Genomic DNA, 22251 nt, shown 5'->3' on the forward strand with positions numbered 1-22251 from the left:
GGAGGGGCAGCTGGTGGTCAGACTCTAGGACCTGCAGCCCCTCCAGCCTAGCACACACCACCCTCCTCTGCCCTCTTGGGAGCTTCCAGCAACACTGGGGCTGCTGGGCTCCAGCCCTCTGCACAACCTCCCCACTCTGGAGCAGCTCAGCAAATGGGCACCCAAGACTCTCTCAACACCTGTGGCAGTCTCGGACTTCGGCCCTAATTTGACTGCTGGCCACTGTCCTGGTGCACCTCAGAGCCTGGGAACCACTGCCCCACTGACAAAACCTGCTGGGAAAGAGCTAGCCTGAGCCAGGAGCTGGTCAGAAAAGATGTAACCGAACCAGCAGCAACAATCACCCCTGGGGAAGGGGGACAGTGGAACCAGAGGCGGGGTTTCCCTCTGCTGCTTGGCTTGCATCCTGACCCTCTGTTCACACCATACAGACGAAACATCGGCCCAGGAAAAGCAGCTGGTGCCGCGGGGCTCCCAAAAGAGGCAGGGCCCCCAGAGCACCGCATGTGTCTAAGGAAGCCGGCGCCTGCCCTTGCAACCAGGGAGAAGGTCAGAGAAGGTGAGGAGGCCGCTCGGTCACCCAGCCCAGCAGGCTCCCCAGGAACCACTCACTGCCCTGGACGGCCGGGCCTGTCCTGCCCCTAGTGGGGAGCAAAACTTCCAGAAGGAGAGTCTGTCCCAGGGCAGCGTTCGCGGAGTGGGGGCAGAATGACTGAGACCGGCAGCTCAGGGCCCCGACCCCACAGGTGCAAAGAACCCCCTCTCCCCTCTGTGGGAGCAGCTTTGCAGGCCACACACGCCAATGTGCCGGGGACACCCCTCAGACCACGAGAGACTGAAACGGGCTGAGGAAGCAGAGCTGTGTTCGGCCTGAGCCCCCTCATCCACGCGGGGAAGACCCCTCAGGAGCTCACAGCCCCGATCTCCTGCCCTTGGGCTGCCACCAGCCAAGAAGCCCCCTCCATCCCTGCCTGGCCCAAGCCTGCTCTTCTCTGCTTGTCCACACCTGGCCTGACCCACTGCAATGCCCACAAAAAACCAAGGGAGAAGCCCTCGGGGCAGGAAGACCCTGGTGCAGGGCCTGAGAGAGCGGGGATCCTGGGGCCAGCTCCTCCACGGCCTCCTCCAAAACCCGCGTCTATCCTGGGAGGGGCTGGACTGTGAAGGGCCTCCTCGCCTAGCGTTACAGAGACCCGCAAACGCACCAGGACAGGAAGAAACAGAGGAACCAAAGCGGTTCCACAAAAAGAGGTGACCGGAAGCCACAGATTCAGAGGGGACGAGGCAGAGCACAGCTTGCTGCCAGTCCCTGCCGCGCCCCGGGCCAGCCCCAAGGCCCTGCTTGCTGCTGCGGGCAGGCGGAGGGAGCCGGGCCACGCCCTGGGCCTGCGGGACGGGCCCTCTGTCCATGCCATACCTTGACAGTGCTCAGGTCCATCGGGTGCTTGATGATGTCGTGGTAGTCGTGCAGCTCCAGGGCCTCGGCGTCCACCGGCTTGTAGAAGGGCCAGGCGTAGGCCGCGTGCTTCTTGGAGAGCATTTCCTTGAGGATGCTGTCGCAGTGGCGCAGGTGCTCAGAGAGCCGGCCCTTCTTGCCCGCGTGCTGCGGCACCTCACCGTCCTCCAGGTCCTTCTTGGGCGGCTTGATGGGGCGGCCCCCGCTCTCCCGCCGCGCCACCACCTTGGCCTGCTTGGGGTCCGAGAGCGGCGGGGGCGACTCGCTGCGGCTGGCCGTGATGGCGGACGTCGTGGGCGTGGTGGTATCTGCTTTCCGCTTCACGCCCTTCTTCTGTGACAGTGGAGACGGCCATGAGCCGGCGCCCACGGGGGGCAGGGGGGACCAGGACCCGCCCAAAGGCGCTCCTGGAGCGCGGACCGCCCGCCAGGCCCCGAGCGAAGCAAGGGCATGCACGGCCACCGCCGCCCTCCCAAGGCCCCCGCGCCACGCAGGACGCCGAGGCTCAGAGGGGCCACGGCGCCTGCCCGAGGTCACACAGCTGGCGGTGGTGAGGTGGACTCTGAGGCTGCCCGGGCCCCAGGCCCCACGGTCACGGGGCGCTCGTCACCCTGAGACGCATCACGCTGCCCACTTGTGCCCACACCCGTGCCCAGACCACGGCTTAGGGGCCTGCAATACCAGGGTCCCTCTGCGACCAACACGGTACCCAGTGGGGCTCAGGGACAGCAGAGATGAGAGACCCCTGCAGGTCAGAGGCTGGAGGGGCGTCCCCGACACGGGCCTCAAAGCGGGCGCTCCGCGGACAGTGGCAGCCGCAGGATGAGGGGCTGGGAGGAGCATGCAGGCGGCGGGGCGGGGCACCGGAGACACCAGGAGGGGCGCAAGGTCTGGGGGCCGGGACCCTGGGGCAGAGTGCTGGGCAGGTCCAGAGCTGACCTTAGGAGCGGCTCCCCGCCCAGGGAGGGAACACTGAGACGATCCGCCCGCCCCTGCTGGGCGGGCACCATGGGGAGACAGTGTCGAGCGCCTGGGCAGCCAGGGTGCAGAGCCACCCCAAGACCAGCTCAGGGTCTGCCCCCCACCACCGCCGTCAGGCAGGCGGGACAGCCCCCGGGAGCCACGAGCACCCGGCCGGCGGCCTCCCCAGGGTCCGCAGCGTGCACGCCACCAAGGCCAGCCACCAAGGGCACTGCCCCAGCCAAGCCCCTGCCCCCAGGCCGGCAGGCACGAGCCAGCCACCCACACACACACGTCACGGTGCCCACGGCAGGCCAAGCGCGCCGCGGGGCCCCTGGGCTCACGGGCCGCGGCAGACGGGACATGCTCCAAGGCAGCAGGGTGCTGGGCAGGACAGCCTGCCAGCGCCGCCCAAGGGCAGGCAGTGGAGGCCGCCGGGCAGGGCGAGCGGCATTTTACCTTGGGGGAGCCATTTAACCCCTCTGAGCGCCTGCCTCCTCATCTGAAAGATGGGGGAAACACTGCCTGCCCCCGAGGGTTGCTGTGAGGGTCAAACCGGAGAAGACGGTGTGTGTCAGTGGGAGCGGGACCCTCGGCTGTCCCTGCTGGCCGCGGACCTCGCGGAAAGCAAGCGCTCCAAGCCCAGGCCCTGCGGGGGAGGCTCCTGGCAAAGCCAGGAAGGGGCGCGCAAGGAGGCCGCCACCGCCAACCACTGGAAATCCGAGTGTGCCCTCACCCCCTGCACGCCCCGCCGGGAACCCATGTACACCACGGAGGCCAGAGACGCTGCAGTCCCAGCCCAGCCGCCCTCGCCAGCTGTGTGACCTGCGGCTCCGAGCGTCGGTGTCAGGAATCACGGCCCACCCCGCAGGCGTGGGCGGACAGGACTGGTCCAGAGGCCCGTGTGCCCAGTGCGCCAGGGGCAGCCTGTGCCCGGGGACGGGACAGAGCGCCCCCCGCCCACCCACACAAGCCCACGCCCGGGACCCCGGGAAAGCTCACCTTTACGACAGGCGGCGTGGGAGGGACCACGGGGATGATGGGCGTGGCAGGGGGAGGCGGGGCGGCGGCCGGGGGGACAGGGACCGGCGTGGCGTTTGCGGTGATGGTTGGCACGGGGGTGGCGGCGATGACGGGCGTCTGGGAGACCGTGGGGGGGACGCTCTGGAAGGGGGTCGCCGGGCACACGGAGGACACGGCCGCCACCTGCTGCGAGCCTTGAGGGCAGAGGACAGGAGGCGGAGCTGTCAGAACGGCCCCTCCTCCCGAGACCCTGCCCATCAACCTCACGGCGGCCGGCTCTGAGGCCAGGGTGAGTGAACCAGGATGGGGCGCGCGGCCCGGGGGATCACAGTCTGGGAGGGCGGAGCCCAGGGCTTAAGCCGGGTCCTCCAGGCCATCACCGGGTGACCCGGAGCTGCGTAACCAGCCGCCGCTCCGCCTCTCCAGAGGACGGGCCCCTCCTGGGCAGCTCTCCATGGGACACACCTTGGTTCTGGGTTCCCAGGGCATGGAAGGCCGCCCCGGGCTCCCAGTGCCAACCCTAAACCCCGCCACTCCCGGACCATTCACAGAGAACACGCTGGTGCTGGGGGGGCAAGGTCCTTGGCGGGGACACAGGAGCGGAGCGGCCTCCACAAGGGCAGCCTCCGAGCCAGGGCCAGCGGGGAGGAGCTGGGGTCCCGGCAAGGCAGGCGCCAAGGCAGGCCGCCTGCAGACCACACGGCAGAGCTCCCGGGCCCTGACCGCCGGCGGCCACGCGGGGAGGGGCCGCTCTCATCGGCTCCAGGAGAAGGGCACCCCCCCTCTTCACCTGCGCTCTGCGTTCCCGAAGCGGGTTTCCGGCCTTTGCCCTTTGGAGCAGGGGGCAGTAACTCAACTTCCTCCTGGGGCATCTGAGCCACTTTCTGCAGAAAAATTTTCTCTAAGGCTTGGGCCATGAGCACGATGTCATCTGTGGGCTGAAGACACGGGAGAAGCAGGGTCACGCGCTGGAAAGGAGCCGCGCTGCTCGCAGCAGACAAACGCGCAACCGCTGCTCGAGAAAAATATGTGTTTAAAAAGTTGTGAAGGGATCTGGCGGGGCGGGAGAGAAGCAACAGGAACACATTTTAACACAGAAACTCTTGCAAGAACTCAAAAAGCACAAAGGATAAAAACCACGCTTTATCCCATCATGGAGAGGAAACAAGGTCCAGGTGTGGGGATGTTTTACAGCATCTGGTGTCGACTCCCCCTGAAAAGGCTATTCGAATGTTCACCGTGCCAGCAGGGCATGTGGGCCCACGCACAGGGCGCGGGGGTCGCAGCCAGACAAGGGCTGAGCGGGAGCCGAGGTGGCCTGAATGGGCCTGAGACCCGCTGCGACGCACCCAGCCTGGTGGACGCCGGCCAAACCCATACTGGCGCTCCCCCAGGTCACTCACAGCAGCGACGGGGCCCACGCCACCTTCTCACCTTGTTATAAATGTAACAATTTGTAAACATGGTGTTGAAGTCCTGCATACATTCACTTGCGCTCCAATAATAATTATTTTCTAGTCTCTTCTTAATGGTTCCCATGTCCATGGGGTTTTTTATTATCTTGTGATAATCCTAGGAAAAAGACAGTCAGGGGCGTTACTGTTGGGTTCAATAAGACGGTTTTCCTGATTCCCAAGGGCCGAGATCGCGCACGAGGCGGTCTTGTCCAGCACCTCAGCACTGGGGCTGGACCTAAGTTTCTGTCCAGCTGATGGCGGGGCGGGGCTGGCGCCAGGTCTGGGGGAGCCCTGGGCCAGCACGGACCCTGCCAAGACTCTCTGGTCTGATGGGAGTCTGTGTGGACAGAGGACTGCAGAGTGGGTCTAGGAGCCGGACGAGGGGCTAGGCCCCCTCTCTGGGTCCCAAACTTCACTCTAGGGCCTGTACATGCCTGACGGCCAAGCTGGCTCAGGAGCCAGGCTGCCAAGTGCTGGCCCAGGGCTGCCCTTGCAGGACTCTGGGGTTCTCCGCTCAGGCCCAGAGGAGAAAGCCGTCAGACGGTCAGGTGGGCCCCAGGCATGCAGCTAGGGCGCCATCCCCGGGAAGGCCGGCCGCCCCCACGTAAGCACAAGGCTGTGTGTGCAGACGCATCACTCGGCGGGACGGGGCTGGTGCGGGCTGAGCCTCAGTGCGCCTCTGCGCCAGGGCTGGTCCGCCTCGTCCACCCACGAGGCCACGGCCTCCCACTCCCTGCACCTGGGGCAGCTGCCCTCCCCGCCCCCAGGCCTGCGTGTCCCCTCTGCTCTTCCATCATCACAGATTCTGGGCTGGGCCCGCCCTCCTAGCACCTGCAGCCAAGGCCACAGGGGCTGTCCTCCCAGGACAGGGGGACCCGGAGGGGCAGTGGGCAGGACCCTCACAGGCAGGAGTTGGGGCCCCGGAGGGGCGGCGGGCAGGACCCTCACAGGCAGGAGTCGGGGCCCCGGAGGGGCAGCGGGCAGGACCCTCACAGGCAGGAGTCGGGGCCCCGGAGGGGCGGCGGGCAGGACCCTCACAGGCAGGAGTTGGGGCCCGGGAGGGGCGGTGGGCAGGACCGTCACAGGCAGGAGTCGGGGCCCCGGAGGGGCTGGGGCGGCGGGCAGGGCACTCACGGGCAGGTTCAGCTTAATGGCGTCCACGGGCTGGTAGAAGGGCCAGGCGAACTGGTGTTTCCAGAGCGTCTTCACCACAACGTTCTGCATGTACTGCAGCTGGTTGGTCTTGCGGCCGGGCTTGGCGGGGTTGGAGACCTCCGGCGGGGGCGGGTTCACCGGGCCCGGGGCCGCCGGGATCCCCGTGGGGGCGACCGGCGTCGCGGTGGACATCCTCCAGTTGCTCGCTCACTGGCCGTCACAGCAGCGGCTCAGGGAGGCCCTGGCTTCCTCTGTGCTTCCTGCCGAGGCGCGACATTCCATGTCCGGGCCCAACCGGTCAGCACCTGCAGGGCGGAAAGGACCGTGGGGGGATGGCCGGTCACCCCAACCGCAGCCGGCTCCATGGGTACGTGGGGCTGTGCAGTCACGGCAAGGCCACCTTGGCACGTCCACCCCATCAGGCCCGCCCTCACGTGTCACAGGACCACTGTCACGCCGCTGCCCTCAGGCCGGGGCAGGGAGAGAGACCGGGGACAGGAGGCAGAACGGCAGCAGGTGCCCCCCCCAGGTGGGTGGGGGAGACGCGGTGGGCGGGGGGCGGCCGTCCAGGCGGAGGCCAAGGCTGTCGGCTCCCCGCCCACCAGCCGCTGGCGTGCGCGGGACTGCCTCTACACGTCCTGGACGGCAGCAACCTTCCAGGCAGTGACTTGCGCGTCGACAGCGGCGACGCGGACCCGACGGCCGAGCCAGGCCGGCAGAAAGGTGCGTGGAGCACGCACGGCGCACGGGCGAGGGGGGTTCCAACGTAACCACGAGAACGGGCTCTGGTTTGTAGCCGGGCTGTGACACGGCCGGTCCTCGGCCAATCGGGGAGGGCGGCAGACCACAGCCCGGCCGCCAAACCTCCTCCACACGCAGTGCTGGGAAGGAAGTGCCCACCGCGGCCCCACGTGTGTCAGGAGGCCGCCCAGCGCCACGTGGACAGCCGTGCGCTGGGTGACGGACGGGCCGCCCCCACAGCGGCTCCCCCGCCACATCCTGGGAGGAAGTCGATGGCCCAGCTGTCACTTGCGTTTGCAGAACGCCCTGGGGGGCTGCACACAAGAGCTGGACCTGGGCCCAGAGGCGCTTATGGGTACCTGTCAGGGACCCGCTGGGCCCGGGCTGGGAGGCAGGGCCTGCATGGGGGCTGGAGGGCCCTCCGGGAGGACAGAACAGCACCCGTCCGCCTCTGGGACCACGTCTACCTGCTACGATTTGCAAAATCAGGTCGCTGTAACTTGCAGTTTTGCTAGCCAGTTGACATCCTGCCAGCGGCCCACAGTCTGCCACGTGGCGTGATTATACCACAGTCATCAGGGAAAGCTACAGACCAGGGGCTTCCCCCAGGCCAGGCCGCCTTGGCCCCCACCGACCCCACGCCAGAGGAAAGAGGACTCCGAAAAGAGATCCGGTGCATCCCACGCACGGAGCAAACCTGCCCGCCCACTCCCCTCCTTGGAGGAACGTTCTGGAACACCCCAAGGTGCCCCGCCCCGCTCAAGGGCCTGAACACCTCTCCTCCACGCCGGCTCCAGGGCCTCCGTGGGGAGGGGGCCACGCCTGCTCGGCTGACGGTGCGGACATCGCATCTCCCCACCCCACAGAGATGGCCCCTGCCCTCCACTCCACAGGTCTCAGCCTTGACGCCCCACTGCCCCCGACTCCGCAGGTCTCGGCCTTGACGCCCCGCTGTGCCCCACTCCGCAGGTCTGGCCACTTCTGGCCTAGCGCCACCGCCTCTTGCTGGAGTCCCTGTGAACCTGCCCCCCTCAACAGCCTTGCCCCACACGGGGCTCCCATCCAAACCAGCACTGCCTGTCCCACTCTGGCCTGCAGGCCCCAGCCTGACCAGTGACTCATCTCCCCGTCATGGCTGCCGCAGCCTCACAGGCCCATGTCCCCCAGACCTACATCACCGGCTGGGCCTCCCAGACCCCAGGCAGTTCAGGGGCGCAGAGCAGACGCAGGGCCAGACCTCTAGGCGCACTCCCAGCTCTGCCCGTCGCCAACCCCAGGATCCAGTTTGCCTATGTCCCTGTGGGACTCAAGACTAAAGGATTCCAGCGCAGAGCACTCAAGCCAGCGCTGGACACGCACCAATCACCCCACGGTCCTGCCGTGGAGGCTGTGGTGGCTGCCGACATGGGGATCCCCAAGATCCGGTAAGGACACACCCCATTCCTGCTGACGTCGGACGAGCACAGCGTGGGCCCCCAGGCGTGGGCCGGGTGGGGCCCCAGGTGCAGGGAGAGTGAGCCCCCAGGGGTGGACCCCCAGGGGTGGGACAGGCGGGCCCCCAGACGCGGGGCAGGTGGGCAGGCGCCCGGTACCCAGCGCTGCTGCTACAGCCCTCAGGGAACAGGCAAGACCCCACCAGGGCCTTCAACCACCTGAGGGGACATAGGGGCCCCAGGAAGGGCCCAGGCTGCTGCCAAGGTGCAGCCCGGCCTCCTCCACACATGAGGACAGGTGGGCACAGCTCTCTGCAGGGACACGCCGGGGCCGCCACAGGGGCCCTCAGCCTGGCCTTCGACCTCCACCCCCTCTCCTGACCAGCGACTGACCACTGCACACGGCAGCACAGCAAGAAGCTAGCCCCCGCCCAAACACGAGACACACTCCTGCCGTGGCTGCGCGCCTGGGGCCCACAAGGCAGCCGGCTCCGCCCAGGAGGGGCGAAGAGCGCAAGCCAAGCGGACAGGCCACCTCCTGGGTCCTGCCTCACTCCCGCCCAGCCTGGGCGCCCACTCTAGTCAGCCGGGTACCCCAGACGATGCACTTCAGCTCAGAGCCCAGTGCGGGCCCGGCACACGCTCACTAAACACTGACCACAGGCCACAGGGAGTCCGAAGGCTAAAACCACGCGGACCCCGGAGGGTGTGCGAGGTTCAGCAGGACACACACGTGGAAGATGCTGTGCGCCCCACAGCCTGGGGCTGGCACGGGGCAGGGGAACTCTGCAAACGCGGATGTGGCCTCCAGCACATCCACTGGGAGGAGTGCAGCCCCTGTACCCAGCATCAGACAGTGGCACACAGCACCCCCGAGGGCAGAGGCGAGCGCGTGCCTTATCCTCTGCCCCTGGCAGCCTGGGCACCAGCTCACCAGGGAGGAAGGGAGGGCAGCGGCAGCGGCAGTGGCTGGGCAAGCCCATCCCAGGCAGCAGGGCTGCTCTCCCCGCACAGCTGTGCGGCCAGGGGCTCGGCAGAAGCCTCCCAGGCAGGCCGCACCATTACACAGGCCACCCGGGGCGGTCCCGCTGCGGGCGCCTGAGGGGCCACGCCACTCCCTGTGGCGGCCAGCCCTCCTAGAACGCGGCAGAGCCTGGGTTGGGCTGCGTGTCCAGGGCGAGCAACGCAGTAAGAGTCTGGCCTCGCCTCCCCGCCAGCCCTGCCGACCCGACAGCGACCCCGAGGAGACCAGGCATTGGTGGAGCCCGGGACGTCCCCTTGAGGGCCAGCAAGATGACGGAAAGGCCCCCTGGGTGCCCAGGACCCCATGCCCACAGCACGCAGGCTGCCTTCTCCCTTTCTGCTTGCATTTCTGAACCGGTAGATTTATTTTTTTAAGAAAACGTTACTCTTGCGAAAAGAAGCAAATGTAAAGAGGCTTCTAGTTTGGAAAAATGCTCCAACCCGGCCAAGCGTCTGGGAGCTCGCGTCTCTTCCTCCAAGGTCCGGGGCCGGGCCAGGCAGCCGTGCATGCTCCGTCCAGGGCAAGTCCTTGTGCCACGACCACCCTGAGGTCTTGGCTCAGCCTCAGCAGGGCTGTGAGAGGTGCCGTGGACCCCGTCACGCACCTCCCCACCACGCCCCCCGCCAATGTCGCCCAGTCGGCCGAGAAACCCCACCAATGCCCACCTGTCGGGCAGCAGGAGGCGGAGGCTGGAGGCCCAGCGGGGCCACCTGCCGCAGCTGTGCCGTCCGTCAGCCGCCTCGTCTGGGCGGGGGTCACAGCCGCATCCCGAGACCGGAAGGCACAGGCTGCTTCCAGAAAGAAGCTGGAGCCGCACGGTCCACTAGCTGCCCCACACTCGCCCCTCCAGGGCTCAGCCCTGAACCGACATCGGTCCTGGAGAAGAGGGCTGGAACCCTAACCCTAACGACAGGACAGGCCGGAGAGTCACCGTCCAGCCGTGTCCAGGGTCACCATGCACCCGCCCCAGTGGGCCCTGGCCAGGCCTCACCAGCTGCCCTCCTGGGTGAGGTCGTGGGGGCGGATGGTAGAGAAGCCCCAAAGGGCGCTGGGTGGCGGCCGCGGGCCCTCCACCCCTACGGAAGGGGAGATGCCACGTGATCCCACATGGCCAGTGACCAGACCCGCTGCATGGATGACAAAGCTGAGGCTTTTCCATCCTTGAGAGCCTCGGAGACGTGAGCCCAGGATCCCCCTGCCTCCTGACATCACGGGGTGAGAGAGGGCGCCCAGCAGTCATAAGACACCACACGGCCCCACCGCAACGGCAAGCAGGGCCCCCGCGACCCCAGGGGGCAGTCCCGGGCAGCAGCACCCCTCCGAGTTCCTGGTCTGAGCCTAACTTCAGCTGGGGACATGAAGATGCCGCAGACATGGGGGGTCCTGCAGAAGGGCAGCGGGGCGTGGCTGCTAGGGTCTGCCACGCCAGGGTTCAAGTCCCAGCTGCCCTCCTGGCTGACCAGTGGCACGGCCGTCAGCGGTCAAGTGCTTCCAAGCCAGCCCCAAGGACGGAGGAACGGCGCCCACCCTCGAGGATGTGGGGGGCCAGGGGCTCCTGGACACCGGACAAAGAGCCAGGTGACACCAGCCCCTGGGGGGCTCTCCTCGGCCCAGCAGGCCTGGGCTCCACGTGGGCACGCGGGACCTCCTGGCCCCCCATTTCAGCCCTGCCAGGCCCTGCCCAGGACGGAGGCCTGGTCACCAGCCCACCTGGCCTCCCTGGCTAGGGAGCCAGATGGGAAAACTGCAGGGGGGCCAACTTGGTGGGTTCCTGCGTCCACTGGCAAAGACTCCAGAACCTCTTCCTCAAGGGAGCCCCAGTGGGTGCCCACAGCCCCCCTAAATCAAGATAAACAGCGCAAACTCAAGAGTGAGGATTTCCAGAAGGATCCAGCCCACTCTCATGACCTACACCACTGTGGCTGGGTGGGGACAGCAGGAGGGGCCACAGAAGGAGCAAATGTCTGGCTGGGAGCCCTCCTTGGGGGTCCCAGGTACCCCTGGCAGCACTACACGGGCTGGCTGCAAAGGGGGAAACTGAGGCCCGGGGCACTCAGGCCCCCACCACACGGACGAGCAGCCTCCTGGAGCAGAAGCAGGGCCCCCACAGACGCCCATGAGCCCCCGGGATGTGAGTGCCCCCGCTCCAGCCCAGTCGGGGCACGAGCAGGCAATGCCCGCCGTGATCAGGTTGGGAGCAAACCACCGCCCGGCGGGGGACCGCGGCCTCACGGAACAGGCGGGAGCCTGACTCCCGCTCCCCCAGCGCCAGGCGGGTCCCGATGGAGCCTCCGGGGCCTCAGAACCCAGCCAGCGCACCTGCATTCCTGCAGCCCCCAGGGTCTGAGATGACGTTCCAAGTCAGACATGACAGCAGCAGGGAAACATGTCAACCTCCCCAGGAGGTAAACTCGGACACAGAGGGCCGTCCCTCAGCGGCAAAGGGCCAGCTACCGCTGCAAAAACGAGGAAGAAGGCCCACTCCTCGGGGTAGTTTCCTGGGCACGCAGCCGCAACAGAGGAAGGCTGCCCATCACTGGGTTGGCTTCTCCACCCAGCCTGGGAAACGCCTCGGGGCCCCTCGAGGGCTGGGAGGGACAACTGGGGCGGACGAGGCGGTGCCCAACCCGGGCACCTCCGCCCTGGGCCAGCGCGCTGGAAACAGCTGCTCGACAGTGAGCGGAGAGGCACCTACGTCCACACGGAGTGTTCGATGACCCTGGACTCAACGTCCGCGCTCTGGGGGTGACGGGGGTGTGCGGTACGATTCTTTAAAAGTATTCACACTTCAGAGATGGGAACCAAGTCTTAGGAAGAAGACACGTCTGCTCTGTGATCACAGGGCTGGGAGCAGGGCTGAAATGACTGGGGGTCTCTGAGCAGAAGCGGGGCACGCAGGGGGCCTCCACTGCCCCTCCACTGGCCACTGAAAGCCCCCACCTCACAAAGAAGAGGTGAACCCCCTTTCCTCGGGCACTCAGGGCCCTGCACCCCCCCACCCCACAGCAACAGTGAGATCTGGGGGGCACAGCCTGCTCCCTGGGGCCCCTGGCCCAAAAGAGGAGACGAAGCCAGGTGTGTGTGGCTGGGGGGTGGGGGGTGGACTCAGGCAGGACGGACCGGGACACGGTGGGGAAGCGCAGGTGAGAGAGCCCAGAATGCAAGAGCAGATACCAGATGGAGCAGACCTGTGAGCCGCCGGGGCGCCCCTTCACCCCCACCCCATCCCCGGCAGGGCTGGGGGGCGGGTCTCACCTCCTGGGGCACACAGGCAGCAGCAAAACACGCGGCCCGCCCCCACCACGGGCACCGGAGCCTGCCAGGCCCGCTGCAGGGCAGCCTTCCAGGAGACGGGCCCCAGCCCCTCAGAGGGGAGAGCAAGGCTGGGAAGCACCCCCCTCACACACACACACTCCTCCCAGGGAGAACCCACACACACACACCCCCCCTCCTGGGGAGCACCCCCCCCACACACACACACCCTCCCAGGGAGCACCCCCCCCACACACACACACTCCTCCCAGGGAGCACCACACACACACACACACTCCTCCTGGGGAACACCCCCCCACACACACACACCCCTCCCAGGGAACACCCCCACACACACACACACACCCCTCCCAGGGAGCACCCCCCCCACACACACACACTCCTCCCAGGGAGCACCACACACACACACACACACTCCTCCTGGGGAACACCCCCCCACACACACACACCTCCCGGGGAGCACCCCCACACATACACGCCCCTCCTGGGGAGCACCCCCCACACACACACACCCCTCCCAGGGAGCCCGCTGCTGGCAAGAAGGCAGCACCATGAATGGGCGAAGGTCAGAGTGAGAGAAGCCTTCCCTCTAAGAGAGGGGATCTGAAACCACCCGGAGCGGAAACACTCAGACAAACCGCAAAAGCCCTCGAACGCAAGAGAAAACCCAGATGGGTTCAGGCGGGATCCTGCGGGAGGGTTCAGAAAGCCACGCAGCTGGCCCAGCGTGGTGGAGGGGCGGGGGGCCGGGGGTCAACTCGGGGCCACCCCACCCCCTGGAGCCACACACCCGCCACTCCGTCACAAGGGACCCTGGCAGGACACATCCAGCCACGGGTGGGGCAAGGGTGTCCTCAGCTCCGTGGCAGGCAGGCCCCAGAGGTCACAGCCATCTCCCCGCCCCTTCCCAGGGTCCCTGGACCCCAGGCTCTGGGACCTGCCTCCTTCCTCCCTGGGGAACTGGAATCAGAAATAATACACAGAAACTCAGGCCCCGCAGGCTGGCTCAACCAAGAGGCACACATCAAGAGAGGCTGGACACCAGGGCCCTTCAGGCTCCTGGACAAACAAGGGGAAAGTGTGGACCTCTGTCCAGGGGCCACGATGGAAACCGCCCAGAAAACGCAGCTGCAGTGGCAGCTCCGACCCTCCCACTGCAGACAGGACCCAGTGGCCGGAGTCAGGCACTCCTGGGCGGCCTGGTCTCTCCATCTCTCGGGGGTGCTGGGGGGGGGTGGGTTGCCCAACCCAGGGGCTGCTCGCTCACCAGCATTGGGGGACACGCTTTCAGCCATGGCGGGGGTGCGGGGGCGGTGGGCAGCAGGGAGATGGGCATGGTCAGAGGAGGCAGACGGGTGAGGAGTCCCGGGAAGCTCCTAGCTTGGAGGGCATTGGGCCGAGGGGGACTCCCAAGCCAGGATCAGGTTGAGGGGAAGCTGGAGGGGAACATGGGCACTGAGGGCTGAGGTCAGAGGCTGGAAGAAAGCCTGCAGGGGCGCCCCATCCCGGGCGTCACCTCCTCCCCGTCCCCTCTGGCCAGCTCAGACACTGCGGTCTCGCCTCCTGAGTTTGGGGAGGTGGGCCCCCTTTCTGCTTGTGGAGGCCCCCACCGCAATGCTGCCCCATCTCCCCAGGTCCCATCCCGGCATCAGCGGGAGTCACACGGGCTCCACTTTCCGGGTGGGGTGGGAGGCTCAGAGGGGAAAGGGCCCAGGACAGAGCCAGGCTGTGAGCGAGGCCATCCCCCCAACCCCGGAGGCTCCGCATCACGTCCCAGAATGCCCGGGACAGACCCGCAGAGACATAGCAGTGACCCGCAGGGAGGTCAGCCCACCGCCCCAGCGCCTCTGCCTGAGGTGGCCGGGCCTCAGGAAACAGGAGCCGCGTGGGCAGGGTCGGCTTCAGTGACGGACGGAGCCAACTGCCTCCTCCAGAGAGGGGATCCAGGGGCCCAGCGAGGGGCCTCCGAGCAGGTCAGCCAGGCGGGCGGTGGCCCCGCACACCCTGAGCCCTACTGACCACCACCCCAGCCTTGCAGGGACGAGTGTCACCACGGCCGCCACCCGAAGGGCCTTGGCCCAGAGCAGCCCAGCCCCGACCAGGGCCCCCAGCCCACCCAGGGTCACCACGGCCGCCACCCAAAGGGCCTTGGCCCAGAGCAGCTCAGCCCCGACCAGGGCCCCAGCCCACCCAGGGTCAGGGCGTGACCCCCACAGGCCAGCCCCATCGCATGCACACAGCACTCCCGGGGTTGGCGGGGACCCTAAGGTCCATATAGTCAGAGCTACAGTTTTCCCAGTGGTCACGTACAGATGTGAGAATCAGACAATAAAGCAGGCCAAACGGAGAACTGATGCTTTAGAACTGTGGTGTTGGAGAAGACTTGAGAGTTCCTTGGATTGCAAGGAGATCCAACCAGTCCATCCTAAAGATCATTCCTGAGTGTTCAATGGAAGGACTGATGTTGGAAGCTGAAACTCCAATACTTTGGCCACCTCATGCAACGAACAGACTCACTGGAAAAGACCCTGATGCTGGGAAAGATTGAGGGCAGGAGGAGAAGGGGATGACAGAGGATGAGATGGTTGGATGGCATCACCGACTCAACGGACACGAGTTTGGGTAAACTCGGGAGTTGGTGATGGACAGGGAGGCCTGGTGTGCTGCAGTCCGTGGGGTCACAGAGTCGGACACGACTGAGCCACTGAGCTGAACTGGGGCACTGGCCTGGCCCACCAAGTCCTTGGTCCCCTCCTGACGCCCCCTGTCCTCTTGGCTCTGCAGAGCTAAGGCTCCTACTCAATACAGTGTTCCCTGACACCCCATGTTTCTGCCCAGCCCGCCAGCCTACCTGGGGAAGCCAGCCTCCGACCAGCTCTGCTATGGGGTCACTGCTCACAGTGAGGGTCAGGCCAGCCACACCCCCTAACCTGTGTGAGGCTGTCCCCACCCACCTCTCAAACAAACCACCTTTAAGAAAGATGGCCAGAAAACCCACAGAGACGCTGCACCAGCAGTGCATGTCAGGGGCTGGGAAGCTGAAGGGGGCTTCTAGGGGGGTGGGGGACCGGCCACTTGGAGTGGGGGGTGACGCCAGGGGACACATGGAGGACAGCCTGGCCAGGCCCCACGCTCCTGGGCGGGGGGGGGGGGGGGGGGGGCGGGGGGGAGGACCAGCCTCTCTGGGCCAGCCAGCCCCACAGAGGGTGCGAGGGGTCAGGTGGTCACTGCACTTACCGGGGAGCCTGGCCCCACCTGCAGTCACTGTCACCTGTCCCAACAGCCAACCCCCACTGGACACTGACATCCGTGTGGACAACGCCGGGACCCTGAGCGGGAAGAAGCTCCACACACACCGTGCATCCCAGACCAGACCCGGGCAGTGGCTGCGCCTGCCAGGGCCCTCCCGAGCTCACACCCCAGGCGGCGGCCCTCATGAGGACGCTGACCCTTCGCCCCACCGGACAGGACCCAAGGCCTAGAGGAGCCGGGAGGCTGTGGAACCTGAGCAGGGAGGCGGGCGATTAGGCTGGGACCCCACGACCACTGCCCAATCCTGGGGTCGAGGGGCCACTGGCCCCCACCCCCAGCCCTCGGGGGAGCCCACCGGTGCCAGCCCAGAGCAGCATGTAGCACAGCCCCACCTTGGGAAACCAGGGTCCCCGCACAAGCATGCTCCCTGGGTGCCCACAGCTTTCCAGGGCAGCAGGGGCTCCCACGGGAGGGCTGGCCGGAGCCTGGAAGCCCTGGAGAGGGTCCGGCACGCACTCCGAGCACGGGGGGCACCCAAGGGCCAGGGGTCCCAGCCGCCACCCCCAGGACCCTTCCCACAGCCCCAGAGTGCACACGTTTACCAAGCACCGCCTGTCCCTACAGGGCGTGGGGGTGCGGGCTCCGACATCAAGGGACTGTCACACAGTCCCCCCCCATCAAGGGGTTGTCACACAACCATTGGTGTCTTCCCCACCCAGACCCGCAATGGCCCGGCCGGGACAGCCTGCTGGCAGCTGAGACCGCAGAGCACAGGTGGGTGGGGTCTATCTGGGGCGCACAGGCAGCGGGGCCCCAGCTCTGGACCAGCAGCCCTGGCACCCAGCTGGCATCGCCAGGGCTCTGCCCACAGGGCAAGCAGGCTGAGGGCTGGGCAGCACCCCCTCCTGCCCTCTCTTCCCATTTGCACCCGAGTTTCACCCTGCGACACTGTCAGACCATGCTGCCCGCCAGCTCCTCCCAATAACACGGCACGAGGGTCCAGCCGCTTGACACACGTTCCAGCCCCCAGCTACCGGGGACCTCAGCAGGGACCCCGGGATGCCAGCTCCTCACGACGGGGTGGCATCTGGGACACCGGTGCCCCCAGCCCTCCTGAACACGCTCCTGATCACCCTCCTGAACCCAGATTCCAACACTTGCAGGAAAACCCCACTGGGCGCCTGCGGCACCCGGCAACCCAGGTGGCAGCTCCTGAGCACGGGAAGAGTGTTCTCCCAGGTACCTCGTGACCTCCTGAGCAACTCCCCCAGTTCTGCGGCAAGGATGGAGGGGGCGTCCCCCCATGCGTCTGCCAGCTCAGACTCCAGCTCACAAAGAACCTGGTCAGGTTCAGAGCAGGTTCTCATGCACAACAGTGAAAACCCGGCCGCAGAAACAGACACTGACCCACAGCGCTGACACAGCAGGGCCTCTGGACACCACCCACCCCGACCCTGGCCCAGGTAACCATCATCTCCACTTGGAGACCCAGAAACATCCCCCCTTGGCCTTTAAGAGCCCAGTGCTTGTCAGAGACAGGGCCATAGGCCCCCAGAGCGGGGGTGCAGGCGCCAAAGGGCTTCATGACTCGAGGGGAAGCTGAGGAGGTTCAACAAGCCGCCCGGCCCATGGACACCTACCTACTGGCACCCTCGATCCAAGTGCCCAGGCCACCCCACGCTGTTATGACACCCGTGGACCCGTCCACAGACACCAGGGAGCAGCGCCCAGGGTGGGGCGGAGGGCGGGCGCCCAGGCAGGGGCTCTCCTGGGACAAGCTTCCAGCAGACAGGTGTGCGCCCAGCTTTCTGCCACATGTCACTAAAGTTGCCTTTGGAAGCAAAGAATGCTGACTAGACACTGGCCACTGGTTCGGGGTCTATGGGGCCTGACGGGTGCCCTATCCCTTTACAAGTCCGCTATCAGTCAAGTAGACCAGAAAGGAGGACCGTCCTATTCAGCCACCCACAGACCACCCGGAGACTGGCAGTGGCGGTGGTTGGGGTGGGGGGGGGGGGCGGTGTTGCCTGCAGAGCCGTTTCCCACATGCACCCGGGCAAACGCTCCCTGGGGGCCCCCCACTCCCCACCTGGGCCAGCTCCCCCTGGCCCCACAGGATAAGCACTGCTCTCCAAGGAGAACAGGACCCGCCAGTGGTGGGTGCAGGGCCAGGCTGGCCGGGGCGGCGTCCTGCACCAACCACTCCACTGCGATCGGTGGCGGGGGGGCCAGCGCTCCCCAGAGAGCCTCTGCCGCCCAGACCCAGGAAATGGCCGTGCACAGCGCCGGGCGCGGGGCGCAGGGCTCGGGCGGCTGGCAATGCGCCAGGCTGGAGGAAGAGGGCGCAGGAGGCGCGGCTGGCCGCGGCGGGCGCTGTCTACCCCGCCGCCCACCACCCCCCCCCCCCCCAACCACACACACTTTCACTTTCTGCCCGAGAGTCCGGCCGGCGCAGCTTATTTAACAGATCGCCTCCGGCCCTCCGAGCTCACTTTCCAAGCGCGCGCGGGCTGTTGTGGAGGGAAAGCAATTACTCCACTTTATAAAAACAAAACAAAAATCGACCGGTGCCGCCTGGCCCTCCTTCCCCGGACGTCCCCGCGGCGGGGCTGGGGCTGGATCGAAGCTTCCGAGGAGCTGCTGGGGCGAGATTCCAGAGGCTTGCCCACCCGCCCTCGGGTTACCAGAAAGGTCAGGGCAAAACAGCCCACTCCGCCCCGCGTCCCCTCCCGCCCCAGACGCCGTGAGCCCTATCTCTCCGGATCTGTAACCGCGAGCACACATCAAGGCCTCACGACAGAGAAGGGCAAACACACAGCTTTATTTGCAAATAAGAGGCCGGACTCCCGGCTGCGGGAGGATGGTGGAGGGGGAGGGAAGCGGGGAGGTCCCTAACTCCTGAGGCCGGACCCTCGCAAGGATTCAGGCCTTTTCTTCACCCCCTTGAAAGCCAACCTCTCCCCCAGGAGAAATGCCGTCCAGGGACTCAGGAAAAGAACCCCCATTTTAAAGAAAGAGTCAGGAAGAAAACCTACAAAACAAGGTTAAAAAAAGAAAAAGAAAGACAAACTTTTTCCTCCGTTCTTACTTGGAGGGTCACAGCGATCCCTTAAGTTACACGCCTTCCGCTGCCCCCAGCCCGTAGTTTGCCCAAGGATACACAACAGCACCCCCCAGCACCATTAACTTTGCAGCCACAACCCAGGGAACACACGGGGAGGAGCCCCAGTTGTGCGCTTCTGGGTAGAAAGCTTCCAGCCAAAATGAAGGATCGCAGGACAGTCAGGGACTGGGCCCAATGGCGGGAACCCGCAGGGTGGGCCACGGGGCCGCGCCCGGGGGGTCTGCTGGCTGACCCGTGCCGTGCTCCCACTTTCGTCTTTCCAAAACCGCCCCTGGCCCCAAGGGAACAGGAGGCGACCCAAGGCCTCCACCCCCCGGCCCTGACCCCGACGAGCAACCGGCGGAGAGGACTCCCCCGAGCCCCACCTTTACTCTCGGGGAGCCCACGAGGGCCGGGGGAGCCGTGTGAGGCCTGGGGTGAGCGCTTCTCCCTGATGGGCTTGTGCCGTGCTGTCAGGCCAGGGCCCAGCCCAGCTCCTCCCGCTCCAACTCGAGCTCGCCCGTTGTAAGCGCCTTTCACGCTGTTTTCAAAACGGGAACTGGGTCTCCTCCTCCGGGCTGCAACGACCCAGCAACTCCAAAGGGTTCAAAGTCAGCTCGGGCCGCTAACTCTGAAGGCAGCGGCCTCCACGCCGCGCCGCCGGCCTCGCCCCCCGCCCCAGCCGCGGCGACAGCCCCCGCGCGAGCCCCGCGGCCAGGGACCGAGGCGGGCCGGGCGCGCGCGGGCAAAGTGGCGCCGAAGCGCTACCTTCCCCTCCGCGTCCTCCCCGATCCCCCCTTCGAAAGATGGCGGGCGGAGGAAAGGGGGGGAAAAAATCCTTTCCGTGAGGGAGGGAGCGCGGGAGGTCGCTGGCGCAGGGCGCGCGGGCCGTGCCAACTCCAGGCTGCGCGCCCCGGCCGCGGCGACGCCCCCGAGCCCGGGACGCGGGCGGCCGGGAGGGCGCGGGCGGAGGGCCGAGGGGAGGGGTCCGCGCCGCCGCCGCGACCCCGGGCCGCCGCCGCGCTTTGTTGCATCGTGGCCGCGCACAAAGGCGGCGGCGGAGACGGCGGCCCGGGTGCCAGGCTCCCCGGCCGCGCCGGCGGCCTGCGCGGGGCGCACGGGGCCGCGCTCCCCGGCCCGCCCGGCCCGCCTCCGCCCGCGCCGCCCGCCGCCCCGCTCGCGCAAAGAAGCAAAAGAAAGGCGTACTTGGCCTCGGCGGCTCCAGCGGCCGTCCCCTCCCGGCCCGCGCGGCCGGCTCCTCTTTGGCTCGCCGGCCCCGGCAGCATAATAGACGCGCCGGAGCCGAGCAGGGCTCATGCGCTGCGCCGCGGCGCCTGGCGGGAGTCGTAGTCCGCGGCCGGGCCCGCGCCGGGGCCGCCCAGGGGAGGCCGCGGCGCGCGGACTACATGTCCCGGCCCCGCCGGCGCCCCGCCCCGCCCCGCGCGCCCCCGCCCGCCGCCCGCCCCGCCGACCCGGCCGCGAGCGGGCCCGGCCCGAGGGGCGCGCGGGGGCGGGGTGCGGCGCCGGTGGCGAGTCGGAGACCCTGCGCGACGCCCCCGCGCCCACTCCGGCGCAGGGGACACGCGCCTCTGGGCGTATTTCCTGGTGCCCAAGGAGGCGCGCAAAAGGCGGGAGGACGGCCAGCGCCCGCCTGCTTCTCCCACCCTCGCCCGAGGACCCCCGAGTCAGTGGGGCCGCCCTGGAACCCCAGGCGCGCACGGTCTGGGCGGCGCGCACCTGCCGGGCGCCCATGTTTGTAAACAAACCGCGCGCCTAATTAGCCTGGCGGGGGCGCGCGCGCGGGAGGGCGGGGGCGGGGCGTCGGCGCGCGCGCGCGCAGGGGCGGCCCCGCCCGGGGAGGAGTCGCGCTCGGCCGCGCCCCCATCTGCCCACCTCCTGCCAGCCCGCCCACCTCCTGTCCCCGTGTCAGGCTAGGGCCTGGGCGCTCGAGTTCTTGGTCGTGGGAGAGGGCACCAAGTCCCTCGTGCTGGCGAGGAGCAGGGGACGTTCCCGGCTCTGCCCGGGGACCTTCCCCCGCGCCAGCCTCTTTCCCTATGAGAGGCAGGAATGAGATCAAAGGTCCCTAGGCTGGGATTCCAGCAGTGGGCCCCAAAGGTAAAACCTGTGAGCCCTAGCCCTTTTCTGTATTTTGAAAGATTCAGCTCCTGGACACGTTTGAGATCTTTTTTCTGGGGGGTGGCAGTTCCTCCTGTGTACACATTAAGTCGATTTTTATCTAGCTCCAACCTAAAGTAGGCTGCCCTGGTGGCTCAGAGGGGAAAGCGCCTGTCTGCAATGCAGGAGACCCAGGTTCGATCTCTGGGTTGGGAAGATCCCCTGGAGAAGGAAGTGGCAGCCCACTCCAGTATTCTTGCTGGAAAATCCCATGGATGGAGGAGCCTGGTAGGCTACAGTCCATGGGGTTGCAAAGAGTCAGACACAACCGGGCCACTTCACTTTCACTTTCATAACCTAAAGTGGATACTTTGCCTGTATTAGTGAAAGTGAAAGTCACTCAGTAGTGTCGGAGTCTTTACAACCCCATGGACACGGGACGGGTAGCCATTCCCTTCTCCAGGGGATCTTCCCAACCCAGGGATCAAACCTGGGTCTCCTGCATTGCAGGCGAATTCTTTACCAGCTGAACCACAAGGGAAGCCCTTCCATATGTTAAACCCCCATGGAAAGTCAAAAGCATAACAAGTTTTCCTTGGTACCCGCTGATCCTGCCAATTGCGAGGTGGAGTTTCCCTGTGTGGGCTGGATCCTTCCCAGGCCCCTGGGGTCACTGGGTTTGTTCCAGGTTGAGCCGGAGTGCTGCTGCCTGCGTTTGCAGGCGTCTTTATAAAGTCAACGTTAAAGCAGACACCGACTCCGCTGAGCGGGTGCAGCCCCACACCCACCCAGCACAGGCCTTCTGCACCTGGCTTACAAGTGAGGAAACCCTGGGCGCTGAAGTGTCCGTGGAGCACAGAGGGCTGAGACGCCAATGCCTCGGCTCCGGGGAAATGCAGCTTGTAGAGGAAGCCAAATCCTTCCCCCACCCTCCCAACCGTCCCTTTCCCGGGAACCCCGGACTTCTTACACCCCGTGGGGACAAGGCTCTGGCTGGGGAAGACCTTAGCCTCTTTGGTTTATAAAGCATGAGAAGGTTGGAGAAGGGAGGTGAGGACCTGCCGATGAACTCCTTTGGAACTACCATCCCGGTCACATCTTTTCCACAGCCCCACCTTGGCACCCCAGTTTACAGACTTCTGTTCTAGTCATCGCCTTCCTGCCCCCTGGCTCTCATCCTCGTGGATATTTTGGGCTCTCTGGGCATCAGCATGACCCACGTTTCTGCTGAAGAAGATCCCACCCCACTCCTCCTGAGG

The 22251-nt window shown here is 66.6% G+C and overlaps 1 protein-coding gene across 2 annotated transcripts in view; it reads right to left on the minus strand.

Annotated features, from left to right (window-relative positions):
- Positions 1–20230, minus strand: part of BRD3 (bromodomain containing 3) — a 37412-nt gene extending 17182 nt beyond the window's left edge. For both annotated transcript variants that reach the window (XM_070799657.1, XM_070799656.1), the window contains exons 1-6: positions 20084–20230; positions 6031–6356; positions 4874–5011; positions 4230–4377; positions 3419–3633; positions 1418–1789 (exon numbers count right to left, since the gene is read on the minus strand). In XM_070799657.1, coding sequence (XP_070655758.1) covers positions 1418–1789; positions 3419–3633; positions 4230–4377; positions 4874–5011; positions 6031–6243 — 1086 coding nt within the window. In that variant the 5' untranslated portion in view covers positions 6244–6356; positions 20084–20230. The remainder of the gene's footprint in view (positions 1–1417; positions 1790–3418; positions 3634–4229; positions 4378–4873; positions 5012–6030; positions 6357–20083) is intronic.
- Between the last annotated feature and the right edge of the window lie 2021 nt (positions 20231–22251).

Source organism: Bos indicus, chromosome 11 (assembly GCF_029378745.1).
Source record: "Bos indicus isolate NIAB-ARS_2022 breed Sahiwal x Tharparkar chromosome 11, NIAB-ARS_B.indTharparkar_mat_pri_1.0, whole genome shotgun sequence".
Taxonomy (NCBI): domain Eukaryota; kingdom Metazoa; phylum Chordata; class Mammalia; order Artiodactyla; family Bovidae; genus Bos; species Bos indicus.